At 32.5% G+C, this 19,720-nt stretch overlaps 2 protein-coding genes across 3 annotated transcripts in view; both read left to right on the plus strand.

The window, feature by feature from the left end:
- The first annotated feature begins 5,768 nt into the window (after window positions 1-5,768).
- On the plus strand, window positions 5,769-18,779 carry LOC126701781 (UDP-glycosyltransferase 83A1-like). Of its 2 annotated transcripts, XM_050400143.1 has the most exons (4): window positions 5,769-5,999; window positions 6,262-6,758; window positions 7,814-8,644; window positions 18,708-18,779. In XM_050400143.1, the coding sequence occupies exons 2-4, from the start codon at window positions 6,287-6,289 to the stop codon at window positions 18,758-18,760; spliced, it is 1,356 nt and encodes a 451-aa protein (XP_050256100.1). In that variant the 5' UTR covers window positions 5,769-5,999; window positions 6,262-6,286; the 3' UTR covers window positions 18,761-18,779. The 2 variants fall into 2 exon arrangements, with proteins under 2 accessions (XP_050256100.1, XP_050256099.1); XM_050400142.1 differs by lacking the exon at window positions 18,708-18,779 and having other exon boundaries at window positions 7,814-8,898.
- Window positions 13,726-19,720, plus strand: part of LOC126701782 (UDP-glycosyltransferase 83A1-like) — a 45,050-nt gene continuing 39,055 nt past the window's right edge. Inside the window, exon 1 of the mRNA XM_050400147.1 lies at window positions 13,726-13,824. The gene's annotated coding sequence lies outside the window, so the exon portion shown is untranslated. The remainder of the gene's footprint in view (window positions 13,825-19,720) is intronic.

A 19,720-nucleotide genomic window follows, 5' to 3' on the forward strand; every position in this document is an offset into this window, starting at 1 on the left:
GAGCTACAGTAACCATGTATATTTACACGGTTACTGTAGCTCGTGGAAATGTTTACACGATTTTACACATTTTTACACCCACTAATGTGGGTGTTTTTTTGCTCAAAATGTGTAAAATTTGTACTTTCTCTAAAATAGAAGACTATACATGGACTGATGGGAATGCTCTTAGCCTTCTAGTTCAATACTCCTACAGTCCTCCCTCTTCTTCCTCCTCACGAGTCACGTCTGCAACTGCGCTCATCTATTTTTTTTTTTTTAATCTCATCATGCCATCAATCGGTGCTCCTTAAATTTCTTACTTCATCTTCGGATCTTCTTCATCAGTTTCTCTCTTTCTTTTTATTTTTATTTTTTTTCACTTTAGATCCATGCCAGAATATCAGATCTGAAAATCAAATTTCACCGACGCCTTACGGTTGGATCGGCTTACGGTTTGAATGGTTTTTCAGGTCAAACCTCGGTTCAAGTGGTTCTCTCATATTTTCTATATACCTGGTTTTCATGTATAAAAATCCGTTTTGATGAGCAGTTCACAGTTAACTCGATCGGACGGTACGGTTCGGGTTTAAAAGCCATGCATGCATAAAATGCCTTATGATTTTAATATTGAAAAGAGATGTGCTACGTCTACAATATTTTTTTAATATTTTTACAACAAATCATAAGTGGTTAGTTGTTATTAGTTCTAATTTGAACCTACTACTGAAATTATTTTTCTACCCCATTAATAACAATCCATAATAACCTGTCACATTAGATTTGTTATGAAAATGTTATGGACATAACATTTCTTTATTGGAAAAAAAGTAAATTTAAATGGAAAGAGTTTGCTAATGAATGATTAGTGAAAATATCCAATTATATTCAATGTCATTATTCGATGATAGAGATTATAAGAATATTTTTCACTCACTCTAAGTGGGTTTATAATAGAAAGAAATGTAAAATTTTATACATTTTTCTTTAAAATAACTTACATATGTAAATGTATAATTGTGTAAATTTACAATGAAACTATTCATTTTACATTTAGTTTGTTATTTTATTCTGAGAATGAATGAAGAGAGTGAATAATGATTATTATACTCGAAGAAAAAAATAATTAAATAGTTAAAAAAATTTAATATTTTAATAAAATGTAGTATAAAAAAGATAATTTAATGTGAATTATTTTGATAAATGGGTATGTAAAATAATAAATAAATAAAAAAGGTACGTTTCTATATTAAAATAGATATGATTTTTTTCACAAGCTTATGTGAATTTTCTTACCAGCAAAAGACGTACACTTCGAAGTGGTATCCACTGTTCGATGGCCCATCCTTAAATCAATAATTCATAATCAATGGCCAGTATCAAAGTCGTATGTTTTCGGTTCATCAAAAAAGTTGTATGTTTTCTTACTTCGAAGTGGTACCCACTGTTCGATGGCCCATCCTTAAATCAATAATTCATAATCAATGGCCATTATCAAAGTCGTATGTTTTCTTCTTCTTCTTTTTTGAGAAAACATCGTCGTATGTTTTCGGTTCATCAAAAAAGTTGTATGTTCTCTGACTTCGAAGTGGTATCCACTGTTCCATGTCCCAGCCTTAAATCAATAATTCATAATCAATGGTCATTGTCAAAGTTGTATGTTTTCTTACATCCAAAATATTTTTACTTCGATTGAAGTTGGACATGATGTTGAAGTTGTATGTTTTCTTACATCCAAGATATTTTTACTTCGATTGGACATGCTTGCATCAATGGTCATTGTCAAAGTTGAAGTTGTATGTTTTCTTACATCCAAGATATTTTTACTTCGATTGGACATGCTTGCATCAATGGTCATTGTCAAAGTTGAAGTTGTATGTTTTCTTACATCCAAGATATTTTTACTTCGATTGTACATGCTTGCATCAATGGTCATTGTCAAAGTTGAAGTTGTATGTTGTATGTTTTCTTACATCCAAGATATTTTTACTTCGATTGGACATGCTTGCATCAATGGTCATTGTCAAAGTTGAAGTTGTATGTTTTCTTACATCCAAGATATTTTTACTTCGATTGTACATGCTTGCATCAATGGTCATTGTCAAAGTTGAAGTTGTATGTTTTCTTACATCGAAGATATTTTTACTTCGATTGGACATGCTTGCATCAATGGTCATTGTCAAAGTTGAAGTTGTATGTTTTCTTACCTCCAAGATATTTTTACTTCGATTGTACATGCTTGCATCAATGGTCATTGTCAAAGTTGAAGTTGTATGTTTTCTTACGTCCAAGATATTTTTACTTCGATTGTACATGCTTGCATCAATGGTCATTGTCAAAGTTGTATGTTTTCTTACAAAGTTGCACGTTTTGCTTACTTGCTGACTAAAAGTAAATGAAGTAACCTTCACGTCTCTGCCTCGATGAACAGATCATAGCTGCCGTCTGATATTTTGCAGGAATTTTAATCGAATTGTATGTTTTCACTTTTCACACCAGCCAAACTTTGGACTATAGCTGTTTTGCTCTGAATTTACAAGATTTAATACATTTGTTTATTGAGTTAGAGTTTTAGAGTTTGAATTGCATTTATTCGGTGCTTTTGATTTTCTAGTTTTATACATATTCTTATTGCGATTTATATTACAATTATTGTCCTGATTTGCTACACGTAGCTCATTACATTGATAAACTGCTCTTTCAATTCTTACCTGAGGACAGTCTATTCTTTATTGATTATTATTATTATTATTATTATTATTTTGAATAATTTAATAGTTAGAATAACAAAGAGAAATTTGAACCATGATTCTCCATTTATACTCATATAGAGCAGACAATTTCATTAGTTACTATACTCTAAATTACACTTTGTATCCTAAACTTTTATAATGCATGATTAGTAACTTAAACTATAACTCGTGTTACACTTTGCACTAGCCATCAATTCTACTATTATCGTGGATGGAAAACCAAAGTTTAGGGTACAAAATTTAATTGGGAGTATAGTTTAAGATAGTAAAGTGTAACTTCTTTGTTTTTATGGGATTGAGAAGATGGACAATTGGGTCTTTTTAAGTTATGTCATCCAAGATAATGGCAAAATTGATGGCGGTGTGCAAAGTATAACATGAGTTATAATTTAGAGCGCTAACCATGTATTTTAAAAGTTTAGGGTGCAAAATGTAATTTAAGGTATAGTTTAAAATAGTAAAGTATAATTTCCCCTTTATTATTAACCAAAATAGTCTTTTTTTTTATTATTAATAATAGAGTTATTAATCATTTTTTTTGTAGACACAAAAAAATTAATAAAACTTTTCAGAAATTCTAACATAGCATTTCGTTAATAGTAGATAAGAAAATAATATCAATTATTGATAAAACCTTGTCAACCCGTGAAAAATGTGGGCAAATTTTTTGTGTACATCCTTGTAGAATTATTACTCAACGACAATAGACTAAGCCTTCCAGTGTACAAAGTCCTTTTCTTTGGGCATGGTTTGAACGGCGACTCTTAATTTAAGATTAGAAAGAAAGGAAATTTTTACCAGCCAATAACGACAAAAATAGCCAAATACCACTGATTTTCGAAATTTTTAGTTGAAACTCGAGTTTGCGAAACTCGATTTTGACATGAACCTCGAGTTTACAAAAAGCGAGTATTTGAAAAAAGTCCACTTGGAACTCCAGTTTTATAAACTCGAGCTCCTTGTGATATATTTTTCCTCTGGAAGAACTAAGTTATTGTCACAAACAGAGTGGTCTGGCGACTTGACCTCGCGACTTGACTAAGTCACAAGTTTGAGTCACGAGCTAACTGCCTGGTCAGATTAGAAGTTTTGTCCTGTAATGCTCCAGCTGGCGTGACTCTTCAACTCCTCTGCATGCTTCACACGTGTACCAGTTTTGGCAACTTGTCAGTCACAAGCTAGTCACGAGGCATTGCTGAGTGCACACTCTTGAGCAGTTCTTCACACTCTCTCACACACTACCCTTACATGAATCCCACCTAAATACAGGGTTTCTAAATGTTGAATTACAAGAAAATTTGGCACGAAATAAAGCAAACAAGATGGTTAATTAAATTCAACCTTACAAACATCATACTTATAAATGTCACTTTAAATGTCACACTTTCATTATTGTGCCAAAACCAGCAAAGTAAGGGGTGGTTTAGTTTGATATAATAATAAAAGAGTGAGGTTTAAAGTGAACACACACACAAAAAACATAGTGTTGGGAATTTAGAACCTGATTATTACAAATTAACTAGTTTTATGCCAAGTTAAGTTAATTAAGATATTATGCTTTCAAGTTCAATTTATGGTTAATTGTCTCACAAACCAATACCACAAAACAACTAAACAAGTGCAAAAAATAAAGAACAATGCAATATGGTTACAAAGAGAAAACCCTAGAAGGGAAAAACTCACTAAAGATTTACCACCAACCCTTAAGGAAATAGATCCACTATATAGAATTGAAGTTTATAATAGAATTGACCCTAATCTTATAGCAACTCCAAGTAGAACTTACTGACATGACTACACACAACACTAAATCCTTGGACTCTTCTATTGTGGATTTTGTTCAACTTGAATGCTAGACTACAACTTCAAGAATATTCTTGAAGATTCTTCATAGTAGCAATCTCTGTGGTTTTTGAGTGTGCAACAACTTCACTTTTAGCATCAGTCTTGAACGGTAGTCTTGAACATCAACTAGTCTTGAAAATGACTTCTAGACTTAATCTTTGTTCACAATTTCCAACCTATAAATACAAATCTAACAAAAAAGCCTAATGGATTGCAAGAGTTCATTGTATGTATCCTTACTAATAATTCTAAATTTTAAGATCTTCTCTTTACTGATTCTTGATAAATTTTAATATCTAAATCATATATTAAGAAAATTCATATTCTTTTTTTTTTTTTTTTGAGAAGAAGGAAATTAAACCCTTGATTTTAAAAACTTTCAATTAAAATAAAATAATGAAAAATATAATAAAACATCTCTTTTTTTTTTTTTTTGGGTGAAACCTAGTTTGACATTTATTATCCTGTTATTCTATAAATCACAAAAATGTAATATTTATTATCCCGTTATATCTCCAATATTTTTCTAACTAAAATATTAATTATTGTGGCCAAGTAAGAAAAAAAAAATCTTGCACTAAGTTTTATATTAGTCGCCCAACATTATTTTTTATGATATGTTTAATACTCTACAAAATGAATTGCCAAGTAAAAAGAAAAACCCAAATGAATGAATTAGGTGAAAAGGAATTACCTTTAATTCTTGGCTTGCACTGATGCCAATCACCTTCTTCAGGTCACATTCATTTTTACTTAAAAAATTTATAAGCACAAAAAATTTGACAAAATTTTTCACAAATGCTAACAAAACATATTGTTAAAAGTAGGCAAGAAAATAATATCAATTATCGAAAAATCCTTGTCAACCCGTGAAAAATGTGGGTAAAATTTTTTGTGCAAGTCCTTGTAGAATTATTATTCTAACGACAATAGACTGAGCCTTCCAGTGTACGAAGTCCTTTTCTTTGGGCATGATTGACCGGCGGCTCTTAATTTAAGATTAAAAGAAAGGAAATTTCTACCAGCCAATAGCATTCTCTTTTTTTGGTGAAACCAATAGCATACTTGAATCCTCTGAACAAACTCTTATTTCTTTCATTTGAATAAAATTTCCTTTACCAAATTCTCAAGAACCCTTCAAGGTAAATGGAATAAAATTTCCTTCACCAAATACACAAGAACCCTTTAAGGCATGCACCTTTTTGATGACATTTTATTTCACATTTGCTATAAAGAGCTCTAAAAATCAAAGCAATAGCTCCCAAGCACGTCTGTGAGAGCCTGAAACACTCTTTTCCTCTCTTCAACTTTTAGCCGGTTTGAGCTTTCGACTTACAAGAGTTTTAAGGCCTTACTGAGCTTACTCACACAGTCACCGATCATAGATGCCGTCTGATATTCTGCAGGAGTTTTAGTCGAATTGTATGTTTTCACACCTGCCAAACTATGGACTACAGTTGTTTTGCTCTGATTTTCCCAGATTTGATACATTTGTTTATTGAGTTAGATTTTTAGAGTTTGTATTCCATTTATTTGGTGCTTTTGATTTTCTAGTTTTATTATTGACCAAAATAATCTTACAATTATCTTATTATAGTAGCATGTGCTTTACTGCTTATCATACTTTTCAGTTGTCTCCATTGGTAGTTACTAGATATTTTGGTTATGATTTGTAATTTTGCAGACTTCAGAATTTAGAATTTGGGGTCATGGGTGGCCAACCACATGTGCTAGTCATACCATTTCCAGCACAGGGCCATGTTGCCCCACTTATGAAGTTTTCTCACTTTATTGTTGATCATGGGATCAAGGTCACATTTGTTAGCCCTGAGTTCATACATGAAAGATTAAAAACTACAATGCCAATGAAGAGCCCAATAAGGCTAGTCTCATTCCCAGATGGTCTAGAACCCGGCGATGATCGAAATGATACTATTAAGCTGATCAATAGTTTTCTAGAAGTTATGCCAGGTCATTTCAAGAACTTGATTGAGAAAATTAACGAGTCTGATGATGAGCGTATCAGTTGTGTCATTATTGATGGAATGGTTGTGCCCGCACTCGAAGTAGCTGAGAAGATGGGAATTAAAATGGCTATATTTTGTCCTGCTGGACCAGCAACCTTGGCCATCATACTAAGTATACCAAAGCTTATTCAGGATGGAATTATAGATACTCAAGGTAATAATTAACTACTATTTTGTCAATTAACACCTCTAAGTCTCCATTTCGTGGTTAAGATTTTATTTTAAACTAGTCGCTAACCCGTGCGATGCACAGGATAGTTAAACAAAATTTATACACATTCACTTTTATTGGTACAATCATTTGAAAATAATTCTAACTAATATCCAAATGTAAGAGACACATTGACTTACTATTTAAAGTAGTCTTCTGAAGAATTTACACATATTGTGCAACTGAAAATAAAAATTACAACAATTAATTCCATTATCTTTCATGCTATACTTTGTAATTGTACGGAATTAAGTCAACTCAATTTAAGTATTTGTAATAAAATTGGCTTCTACTATTCTCTATTCTATAGAGATATGAACATATTGGATTTCTCAAACAATTACCGGTATTGCAATAAAATGATTTATTATTGAAAATAAGAAACAAAGAAAATCTGTCTATAGCTTAAGAAACACAATATAATAAAATTAAAGAGATAAAATTTTCGGAGGACAAAATATTTTAGATAGTTTTAGAAACAGATTATACACTTAAAAGGATTAGTAATTTATAGCACTTACCTCCCACTATTAGTATACAGATACCAAGTGCGGTCGTCGTAACCCTTTGAAAGAGCCTTCCCCAATTGGACCCTATAAAAAAAAAAAAAAAAACACCCAATTAACAAAATTGATCCAAAAGGGTCTAAAAAGCACACAAAATCAATTCAAAAAACAAAAATATGAGACAAAGTAATTACTTTTCGCTACCAATGAAATCGTCTTTTGTATTGCTGTTCCAAGCTGCAACACTTATCTCTCTAAGGCCTTCAATTAACGAAAATACAAACTTTTCTTGGAATACCGGAGTATTATGACCATCTATACACACACACAAAAAACAAAATCAGCATAACTCACTATAACTCTATAGAAGCCTCAAAAATATAAAGAGAAATTAAAGGGGTTGAAGTTCATATGGATGTTATTTTTATATTAAACAATTGATATGTTATATGGTACTTGTTTGGTTTTGATAAAAATAATTTGACGATGTAGGAGCTCCATTAAAAAATGAGTTGATTTGGCTGTCAAAGGAAATCCCTGAATGGACAAGCACAAAGTTGCCATGGAGCTGCCCTGGAGACTTAGAGTGTCAAGAATTTTTATTTGGACACGTTTTCAGGATGAACCATTTTGTCAAACAATGCAACTGGCTTCTCTGCAACTCATTCTATGAACTTGACTCATTGGCCTTAAATTTAATTCCTGAAATCATGCCTGTTGGCCCATTACTTTTGGCCAATCAATCAGGCAGTCATATTGGAAGCTTTTGGCCAGAGGATTCAACTTGCCTAAGTTGGCTTGATAAACAACCTGTGGATTCAGTCATTTATGCTTCCTTTGGCAGCACATCAACCTTCGACCAACAACAATTGGATGAACTTGCACTTGGACTTGAAAACATAGGCCAACCATTTTTGTGGGTTTTTCGGTCAGATATCATCAATGAAGCACTTTCTAAATTCCTGGATGGGTTTAGAACAAGAATAGCTGATCGTGGAATGATTGTTAATTGGGCTCCTCAAGAGCAAGTGCTAGCTCACCCTTCTACTGCATGTTTTCTAAGCCATTGTGGATGGAATTCAACCTTGGAGGGTATAAGCATGGGAGTCCCATTTCTATGTTGGCCTTACTTTACAGATCAATTCCAAAATAAGAGTTACATATGTGATGTTTGGAAGGTTGGTTTAGGGTTGAACCCAGATGAAAATGGGATTATCACCAGGCATGAAATCAACACAAAGATAAAAACATTGCTCTTTGATGATGGTATAAAAACAAGTGCATTGAAGCTGAAGGAGATGGCTAAAAAGAGTGTTACCGAAGGTGGATCTTCTTTTAAGAATTTTAAAAGCTTTATTGAACAAATAAAGCATTAAGATGTTTTTAGAGTGTTTATGTTTTATTGCTTCTATGTCTATCAAAGTATGCAATTTCATTTAAGTTTTATTGCTAAAAAATGAAGATGTGAACAGGTGTTTAAAGATTTGAATTGCCATAATGCCTTGCAAAGTTGGCATCATGAATTGCAATTAGCCATAATTTTGTTTAAGCTTAATTAACCTGCTTATTGAATATTTTATTTCCCCTTTTTCTGTTCTTTTTTGGTAAGCAAAAAGGCTAAGTGCTTCAAAGTGGCAATTTATCAATTATGACTAAAGTTTTAGCAAACATTATTGCTTCTAAAGTACACAAGTGAAAATGCTAGCTTAACCACAATTCACAAAATATTTAACATTTCAATTTTTTTGCAAAAAACACTTCTGAGTTAGCAACTTAGCATGCATGTTGACACTGAAACAATGAGTTGCAGGGATGGAAACAAGGAAAGTTTTGGACGGGGATCTCATTCCCAACCATTTCTACTACATACGAGTCAATAGCATCTCAAAAAACACTTTTGAGTTAATTGCAACATTTTTTTTTTTTTTGTAGCCTAAAAAAAATTAAAAAACGACATGACATTATTTTATTGAATAAACTGAATGCACGTGGTAAGCTTATGTGGCACTTAACAGAAAATATGGATGAAAGAATTGCTAATGCAAATAGAATAAAACTTCAAGAGGTAAAATCTAAATTCTAAAACTTCATAGTGTAAAATCCAAACAAATCCAAATTTTAGAAGTGCTGTTTTCAATTTAGCCTTAGTTTTTTATAAAAACTTAAAAAATATAAAAAATAAAAAATAAAAAGGCTGATACTATCATCGTTAATCAGTAGAGTCTATATCAATCAATAATTGCTCGGTAAGAAAATAAGGAGGATCTTCGATCTAAACCTGTTTAGATGCAAATATCTAGTTTAAAAATGATGCAGCATTATTTTATTGGATAAACTAAACAAGCGTGACAAATTTATGTGACATTTAATGAAAAATTAGAATGGATGGATTGCTAATGCAAACATAATATAACTTTAAAGGGTTAAATTTCAAATCTTGAAACTTTAAGGTGTAAAATACAAACATTCCCAAACTTTATGTGGCACTTAATGGAAAATATGGATGAATGAATTGCTAATGCAAATGGAATAAAACTTCAAGAGGTAAAATCTAAATTCTAAAACTTCATAGTGTAAAATCCAAACAAATCCAAATTTTAGAAGTGTTGTTTTCAATTTAGCCTTAGTTTTTTATAAAAACTTAAAAAAAAAAAAAAAAAAAAGTTGATACTATCATCGTTAATCAGTAGAGTCTACATCAATAAATAATTGCTCGACAAGAAAATAGGGAGGATCTTCGATCTAAACCTATTTAGATGCAAATATCTAGTTTAAAAATGATGCAACGTTATTTTATTGGATAAACTAAACAAGCGTGACAAGTTTATGTGACATTTAATGGAAAATATGGATAGATGGATTGCTAATGCAAACATAATAGAACTTTAAAGGTATAAAATTAAAATCTTAAAGTTTTAAAGTGTAAAATACAAACATTCCCAAACTTTAGGGCTTAATTTGCACTTTAGTTTAGTTTTTATTCTTTTAGTCTTTAAAATCTATTTTATTGAATTTTTATTTAGTAACTCTCATCTGGGAAGCATCGACATGCTGCATATGTGTCCCAGCCCCTTTTTTCTTTTAAGAAATTATTGGACACGTCGAAAACACGTTGGAGACACAGCCTATGACTAGACGTGGCAAAACGGGCGGGTCGGGTCGGGTTCGGGTCGGGTCAATCGGGTTTGCGGGTTAAACGGGTCACGGGTCAAAACGGGTCGTTTTTAAAACGGGTCAATCGGGTTGCGGGTCAAACGGGTCGCGGGTTGAGTCGGGTCGTGAGTCGGGTCGAGTTGACCCGTATTTTTCAAACAATTTTTTTTTTTTTTTTTTGGAAATAGATGCAATCTGTCAATTGTTTATGAGTTCCTTAATTGTGATTAGATTCTCACTAGTGATATTGTTACCAATTACCACTAAACACTTGAATTGATACCCAAATTTGGTGCAACTCCTGTTCCAGCTTTCTAGAAACTAATCTTGGTATAATCTTTAATCTATTTAAAGTAGGAAGAGAAAATAAAGGTGGCAAGTAAAAAATAACAAACTATAATGGAGTACATAACATATTAAGTAAAAAAGAATAAGTAAATATTTTATAAAAATTACACCTCAATCTAAATCTACTCAACATTGGTAAACGTGGCAAAACGTGCGGGTCGGGTTCGGGTTCGGGTTCGGGTCGGGTCAATCGGGTCGCGAGTCAAAACGGGTCACGGGTCAAAATGGGTCATTTTTAAACGGGTCAATCGGGTTACGGGTCAAACGGGTTGCAGGTCAAACGGGTCGGGTCAAAACGGGTCTGACCCGTTTTGCCATGTCTACCTATGACGATAAAAAAAAAAAAAAAAAAAAAAAAAAAAAGTTTTATAACCTTGCATCTCCATTATTTAACCTTCTCTCTCTCAATTATTGTTTTCAAAATATTTTTTTTTTTTTTTTTTTTTTTTTTTTTTTTTTTTTTTTAGAGCTGACTGCCCTTTTTTTTACTTTCAATTGGACTTTTGAGTGGCTAGCTGTCAACCACTCCTTCTCTATCACTCGTGTCTTTTTTTTTTTTTAACTCACATATGAGCAAGGCACTCACATAATGGGCGGCTTTAATATGTTTGGGCACTCGCACTGAACGTGTAATTGGATTAGAGTTAAAAATTAAAATTATTTTAATATTTAGCTTATTTTTGTTATTTTTTTATGTTTCATTTTTTTTGTCTTGTTTGAAAAGTCAATATTTTTAAGGGAATATCATTTATTGTCTTGTCTATCTTTTAAAAATGTATAAATTTCTAAAACTACCCTTAAATAAATTTATCAAAAAATTGAATTTGTTGGTTTTTTTTTTTTTCAAATAGTTTTGAAAATAAAATAGGAGTATAATAGGAATATTACTAAATTAATAACTTTTATTTTTATAAACAGGACAATATTTTGGGACATCCTAAAATAGAATAGAGAACAAACAAAGTGGGATGAAGGTAGTATTATTTATAGGCCTTATTGTACTTTTTGGCACTATTCATGAAGAAATTATACAGTCCGCTGGTGGACCACCATGTCGCTTGTCCACTATTCCACTAAAAAGCTCCTACTTGTTTAAAATTGTTGAGTCAGTAATCAATTTTTGTTTAAAAAAAAAAATTAACTCAGCAATTTTAAACAAGTGTGAATCTTTTAGTGGAATGGTGGACCATGTCACTTGTCTACCATGTGCACCTTATAATTTCTCTTATTCATGAGCCCCACAATACTTTTTGGCACTATTCATGGGTTCCACTGTACTATTTCAACTAACTTTTACCTTGATTTACAGTATTTTTAGCAATAATTTTTCAGTTTCAGCAAAATAAACGGTATCCAAACACACCCTAAAATTCAAACTTCAAACCCTATGAATAGTGTTCAAATGTCACTTTTTCAAAGTAAATGTGGGAAGAGACAAAAAAAAATTTTGAATGACATAAAAAATTTAGCTTTCTCTCATATGTATATTAGTTGGGATGATAGAAAAGCAGAGGGATCGAAAATTTTTGTATTTAGTTGAAGAGAAAAGTGAGAGAATAAAAAATATAACTTATATAAATTTACTTATTACATTAAATAAGAAAAATATTATTTATTATCAATTAAAATTAATGAAATTACTCCACGTCTTATAAAAATGAACACGTTGCACATATTATACTATTTTAAATTTTTGTTATTATACATATTTTTTAAAACAATGCAAAAAAAAAAATTTTAAAAAAATAAAAAGAAAAAAAAGAGGAGCACAGACTAACGTTGAACAACATGATGAAAATAATAATAATAATGTTATAATTGAGGGTAAAATTTTAAATTAAATGGCTCAAGCAAAATGGCTTCTATTATACTCACCAATTTAATGTGGTTTCTAATGAGCTCAATGCCATAGACTTAAACTCTCTTTTTTTTTAATAAAGAAAAACATTATTCTCCGTGAGATTATTTAAAAAATAATCGGTTTTGGTGGTGAGAAAACTCTTGGCCCGCCAAAAATTATCCTACTTTTTCTCCTTTACTGGACAAACCAAATCCAAAGATGATCCTCACTCCTCCACCGCTACCACTAGCTTCGCCGCTGCTGCTTTTCGGCAAGTACAAGTCAAAGACAGAAGAACTACTAAGAAGAAAGATAATTCTAATTCCAAAGTCGATTTCAACAACGCTGGGCTCCAAGACAAAAACAGGGGTAAATCTACTATTATCTATGTAGGTTTTTATTTCCTATCACTGCAAAAGACTTGTTATTGAGATTTATTGAATTTGGTGCCTATGATGTGTCTATCGAAATTCCTTAGTAATAAGAAAGTTGTCAAAAGGAGTTTCTTTCAATATGATCACAAGCCCAACTAAATTATAGTAAGCTTAAAGTCTATAGTGAGCCCATTTGAATTTTCTTTGATCTTCTTTTCTGTAAAATTTTTCTTATAGATCTATGTGATTGTGGAATGCTTTTTTCAAAGATGCAATTGCTTCAAAGGTGGGTTTTTTATTTTTTATTTTTTTATCTCATCAAAAAAGTTGGGTTTTTTTAATTTTTACAAAACCTCAACTTTTAAGTCTTATTTTAATTTTTTTTTTTTTTGGGAGACATAAAAATGAAACAAATATACATGTTTACACTTTAACCTTCATGTCCAATTACTTTAATTTAAATCATAAATCCGGCTCCAATTATTTTTCAGGGCCTAAATTGATGGAATAGTCCCTGGACATTAATTTAAGACTAGAGATAAATAAATAAATAAAGACTAGAGATCAAATTCTTGAGAACCCTGCAAGGCATGCACCTTAAATTGTCACATCCAATTTCACATTTGGAAGAATGAGTTATAAAAAGCAAACTAAACCAGCTATTACTCTTCAATTTTTAGTTCCTTTGAGCTTTTCACTTTAAAGTTTTAAGGCCTTATACACACTGTCACACACATAGATCATAGTTGCCTGTCTAATATTTTTCTGGATCTTCAGTTCGACTTCTTGTATGTTTTCACACCAACCCTTTCGTGAACTAGAGTTACTTGTTCTGTTTTTACCTTATTTAATACATTTATTTATGAAATTTGATGGTCAAAGTTTGAATTACGTATATGGGTAAAACACATCTAGTGTCATCTTTTTTAAGAAAAATTAAATTCAAAACAACCAAGTGTTTGAATTTGATTGAGAACCTAAAGTAATGTATCTTTTTTTTTTTTTTTTTTTTTTTTGCCAAAAATCTTGTAATTCAACTGTACTTCTTAGTGTTTCAAATGAAGATATCCAAAATTAGAATCCTCTACCCCCAACTATCGAATTATCAAACAAAGAACAAAGTTTAGCTACAACATTGGTTATAACTTAAGGTTACAAACTCACTCAATAAAATAAATATTACAATATATTACAGTAATGTATCTTTTTTTTTTTTTTTTTTTTTTTTTTATCAAGAGTCTTGTAATTCAACTGTACTTCTTAGTGTTTCAAATGAAGATATCCAAAATTAGAAACCTCTACCCCCAACTATCGAATTATCAAAAAAAGAACAAAGTTTAGCTATAACATTGGTTGTAGCTTAAGGCTACTAACTCATTCAATAAAATAAATATTGCAATATATTTTGAAAATCTAACCGTTGAATTGTATGTTCTTTACACTCTTAATACACATGTTAAATTTTGTGTCAATTGGATATTATTTACTATATGATCTATAAGCTTATATTTTGTGCATAATTTTAAATTACAAGGGATAATTACAGTAAACCTACCTGAGGTTTGGCCCGTTTCCGGTTTGCCTACCTGTGGTTTAAAACTTTACACTTTGCCCACTTGTACTTCAATCCCTTACCCCCCCCCCCCCCCCCGGTTACCCACCTCACCCTCAGATGTTAGAAAAACACTTTTTTATTCTAAAATAGAACATAACACAAATTGAAGTACACGAACTCACTCTATTTTCCTCACGAGCCCTAGAAACACGAAAATCCCTATAGATTCCCCATTCTACATCTGATATTGACATAGTGTTGCAAGTGTAAACCTAGATGAGTAACAGGTTATTTGAGAGACTAAAATCCTGGTAAGTCACTGTTTGGGTTTTTACTTTGGGCTTGTGGTTGTTTTATTGTTTTTTGAGTAATCAATCAATGGTCAATGTTACATGTAATGGAATGAGAATATTGGTTGTATTTGTTGATGTTTATGAAAAATGTGACCACCTGTTCTTTGGATTTGTGTTTGTTTATGAGCATTTTATCTGTCGTGGTCATTGTGTCTCACAGTGGACCCAAGTTTCTATTGGGTTTAAATTTTAGTGTTTGCATATGCTATTTAGTAAAACAGAATCAAAAGCAAAGCAGAAAATGTGGTCCCTCTGTGTGTGTTGCATTCCAAAAGCAAAATAGAAACATGCAAGTGTTTACTCTTTTGTTGTTTACAATTCTTTAATTGTTAATTGTATATGTGTCAAATGGTAATTTGTTATTGCAAATGGATGATGAGGAAGTGAAATTGGAGGTACATTATGAGGGTGCTTTTCTGTGGAACCCTAGTTTAGAATACTTTGGTGGGAAAGTTGAAATAGTGTACAGGGATCTTGATAGGTTTAGTTATTTTGAAATAAAAGGTATATGTGAGGAATTGAGGATTGATGAACCGTGTAAGGTTCATTATTTAGGTCCTAGGGGCAACTTGGAGCAAGACTTAAGGCTCATACAAGATGATCAAGATGTGGTGCCCATGTGCGAGCCTAATTAGGGATGGCCAAGAGACACCATCATATTGTATGTGGAGAGTGGTAATGCTCCACTTGTAGTTGAAGTTCCTGATGGTGGAGGGGTTGGTGTAGGAGCTGGTGCAGGGGCTGCTGTAGGGGGTGGTACAGGAGCTGCTACAGGGGGTGATGGTCTGGAGAAGGAGTTTGATTAGTTGAATGAAGGTCTGGAAGGAGAAGACTTTGCTGATGATGTTTTTGGTGAGTCTTCTCCACCTCACACAGTGCCATATGAGCCTAACACTGTTCCAACCATTGATACACCTCATCCAAACACTAATACACCTCATCCATCCAAACACTAATACACCTCACCCCAACACAGATGCACCTGGCCCAAGCAGTGTTCCTCCTCCAAACATAGATTTAGGGTCTGTTTGGATAGAACTTATTTTGCTGAAACTGAAAATACTGTAGTAAAATAATTTATAAATGTGTGAATAGTACCGTGAGACCCATTTTTAATGAAAAAATTATTGAAAAGTGAAGTTTGTGGGTCCATGAACAGTGCACAAATACACTGTTCTGGGTCAAAAGTTACGGCTACTGTTCATAAAAGTGATGAACAGTAGCGTTTTACTCTTGAAACGCGTGCCCACAAAAAAAAAGCTAAAACGTAAACATGAAACGCAACTTCAGTGGATCCAAACAGATACTTAGATGAAGAGTGGACTGAACCAGCTTTATAGGATGATATTGCAAGTGTGGATGGTACTGATGATAAGTAGGGGCTTGGCAATTTGGAGTTCAATGAAAGGACTGATACATGCTTACCTTTTTACATGCTTACTTGCTGATATTGAATGCTTATACAAAGATATTGTTAAACACAACATATTGTTAAAAGTAAGCAAGAAAATAATTTCAATTATCCATAAAGTCCTTGTAGAATTATTACTCAACGACAATAGACTGAGCCTTCCAGTGTACAAAGTCCTTTTCTTCAGGCTTGATTTGACCGGCGGCTCTTAATTTAAGATTAGAAAGAAAGGAATTTTCTACCAGCCAATAGCATACTTGAATCCTCTGAACAAGCTCTTATTTCTTTCGTTTGAATAAAATTTCCTTCACCAAATTCTCAAGAACCCTTCAAGGCATGCACCTTTTGATGACATTTGATTTCACATACGCTATAAAGAGCTCTAAAAATCAAACCAATGGCTCCCAAGCACGCCTGTGACAGCCTGAAACACTCTTTTCCTCTCTTCAAATTTTAGCCGGTTTGAGCTTTCGACTTAAAAGAGTTTTAAGGCCTTACTGAGCTTACTCACACAGTCACCGATCATGGATGCCGCAGGAGTTTTAGTCGAATTGTATGTTTTCACACCTGCCATACTATGGACTATAGTTGTTTTGCTCTGATTTTCCCAGATTTGATACATTTGTTTATTGAGTTAGATTTTTAGAGTTTGAATTGCATTTATTTGGTGCTTTTGATTTCCTAGTTTTATTATTTACCAAAATAATCTTACAATTATCTTATTATAGCAGTATGTGCTTCACTGCTTATCATACTTTTCAGTTGTCTCCATTGGTAGTTACTAGATATTTTGGTTAAGAATTGTTATTTTGCAGACTTCAGAATTTAAAATTTGGGGTCATGGGTAGCCAACCGCATGTGCTAGTCATACCATATCCAGCACAAGGCCATGTTGCCCCACTTATGAAGTTTTCTCACCAGATTGTTGATCATGGGATCAAGGTCACAATTGTTAGCCCTGAGTTCATACACGAAAGATTAAAAACTACAATGCCAGTGAAGAGCCCAATAAGGCTAGTCTCATTCCCAGATGGTCTAGAACTCGGCGATGATCGAAATGATAAAATTAAGCTGATCAATAGTTTTCTTGAAGTTTTGCCAGGTCATTTCAAGGACTTGATTGAGAAAATTAACGAGTCTGATGATGAGCATATCAGTTGTGTTATTACTGATGGAATGGTTGTGCCAGCACTCAAAGTTGCTGAGAAGATGGGGATTAAAATGGCTGTACTTTGGCCTGCTGGACCAGCAACCTTGGCCATCATACTAAGTATCCCAAAGCTTATTCAGGATGGAATTATAGATACTCGAGGTAATAATTAACTACTATTTTGCCAATGACCCTATGTCAATTAACACCTCTAAGTCTCCATTTCGTGGTTAAGATTTTATTTTAAATGAAAAGAAACATGGAAAAGGGGATAAAGTTCATTTTTATATTAAAAAATTGATATATTATATGATACTTGTTTGGTTTTGATAAAAATAATTTGACCCTGTAGGAACTCCATTAAAAAATGAGTTGATTTGGCTGTCAAAGGAAATCCCTGCATGGACAAGCACAAAGTTGCCATGGAGCTGCCCTGGAGAGTCAAAGCGTCAAGAATTTTTATTTGGACATCTTTTCAGGATGAACCATTTTATCAAACAATGCAACTGGCTTCTCTGCAACTCATTCTATGAACTTGACTCATTGGCCTTAAATTTAATTCCTGAAATCATGCCTATTGGCCCATTACTTTTGGCCAATCAATCAGGCAGTCATATTGGAAGCTTTTGGCCTGAGGATTCAACTTGCCTAAGTTGGCTTGATAAACAACCTGTGGATTTAGTCATTTATGCTTCCTTTGGCAGCACATCAAAATTCAACCAACAACAATTGGATGAACTTGCACTTGGACTCGAAAACATAGGCCAACCATTTTTGTGGGTTTTTCAGTCAGATATCATCAATGAAGCACTTTTTGAATTCCTGGATGGGTTTAGAACAAGAATAGTTGTTTAGAACAGGAATAGCTGATCGTGGAATGATTGTTAATTGGGCTCCTCAAGAGCACATGCTAGCTCACCCTTCTACTGCATGTTTTCTAAGCCATTGTGGATGGAATTCAACCTTGGAGGGTATAAGCATGGGAGTCCCATTTCTATGTTGGCCTTACTTTACGGATCAATTCCAAAATAAGAGTTACATATGTGATGTTTGGAAGGTTGGTTTAGGGTTGAACCCAGATGAAAATTGGATTATCACCAGGCATGAAATCAACACAAAGATAAAAACATTGCTCTTTGATGATGGTATAAAAACAAGTGCGTTGAAGCTGAAGGAGATGGCTAAAAAGAGTGTTACCGAAGGTGGATCTTCTTTTAAGAATTTTGAAAGCTTTATTGAACAAATAAAGCATTAAGATGTTTTTAGAGTGTTTATGTTTTATTGTTTCTATGTCTATCGAAGTATGCAATTTCATTTAAGTTTATTGCTAAAAATGAAGATGTGAACAGGTGTTTAAAGATTTGAATTGCCATAATGGCTTGCAAAGTTGGCATCATGAATTGCAATTAGCCATAATTCTGTTTAAGCTTAATTAACATGCTTATTGAATATTTTACTTCCCCTTTTTCTGTTCTTTTTTGGTAAGCAAAAGTGCTTCAAAGTGGCAAATTATCAATTATGACTAAAATTTAGCAAACATTAGTGCTTCTAAAGTACACAAGTGAAAATGCTAGCTTAACCACAATTCACAAACTATATTTAACATTTCTATCTTTTTGCCAAAAAAACACTTCTAAGTTAGCAACTTAGCATGCAACAATGAGTTGCAGGGATGGAAACAAGGAAAGTTTGGGACGGGGATCTCATTCCCAACCATTTCTACTACATACGAGTCAATTGCATCTCAGAAAAAACTTTTGAGTTAATTGCAACAATTCTTTTGTAGCCTAAAAAATATATAAAATGACATGGAATTATTTTGTTGAATAAACTAAACACTTGGTAAGCTTATGTGGCACTTAATGGAAAATATGGATAAACAAATTGCTAATACAAATGGAATAAAACTTCATAAGGTAAAATCTAAATTCTAAAACTTTATAGTGTAAAATCCAAACAAATCCAAATTTTAGAGGTGTTGTTTTCAATTTAGCCTTAGTTTTTTATAAAAACTTTTTGAAAAAAAGAAAAGTTGATACTATCATCATTAATCAGTAGAGTCTACATCAATCAATAATTTCTCAGCAGAAAATAGGGAGGATTTTCGATCCAAACTTGTTTAGATGCAAATATCTAGTTTAAAGATGATGCAGCATCATTTTATTGGATAAAATAAACAAGCGTAACAAGTTTATGTGATACTTAATGGAAAATA

Source organism: Quercus robur, chromosome 10 (assembly GCF_932294415.1).
Source record: "Quercus robur chromosome 10, dhQueRobu3.1, whole genome shotgun sequence".
NCBI lineage: Eukaryota > Viridiplantae > Streptophyta > Magnoliopsida > Fagales > Fagaceae > Quercus > Quercus robur.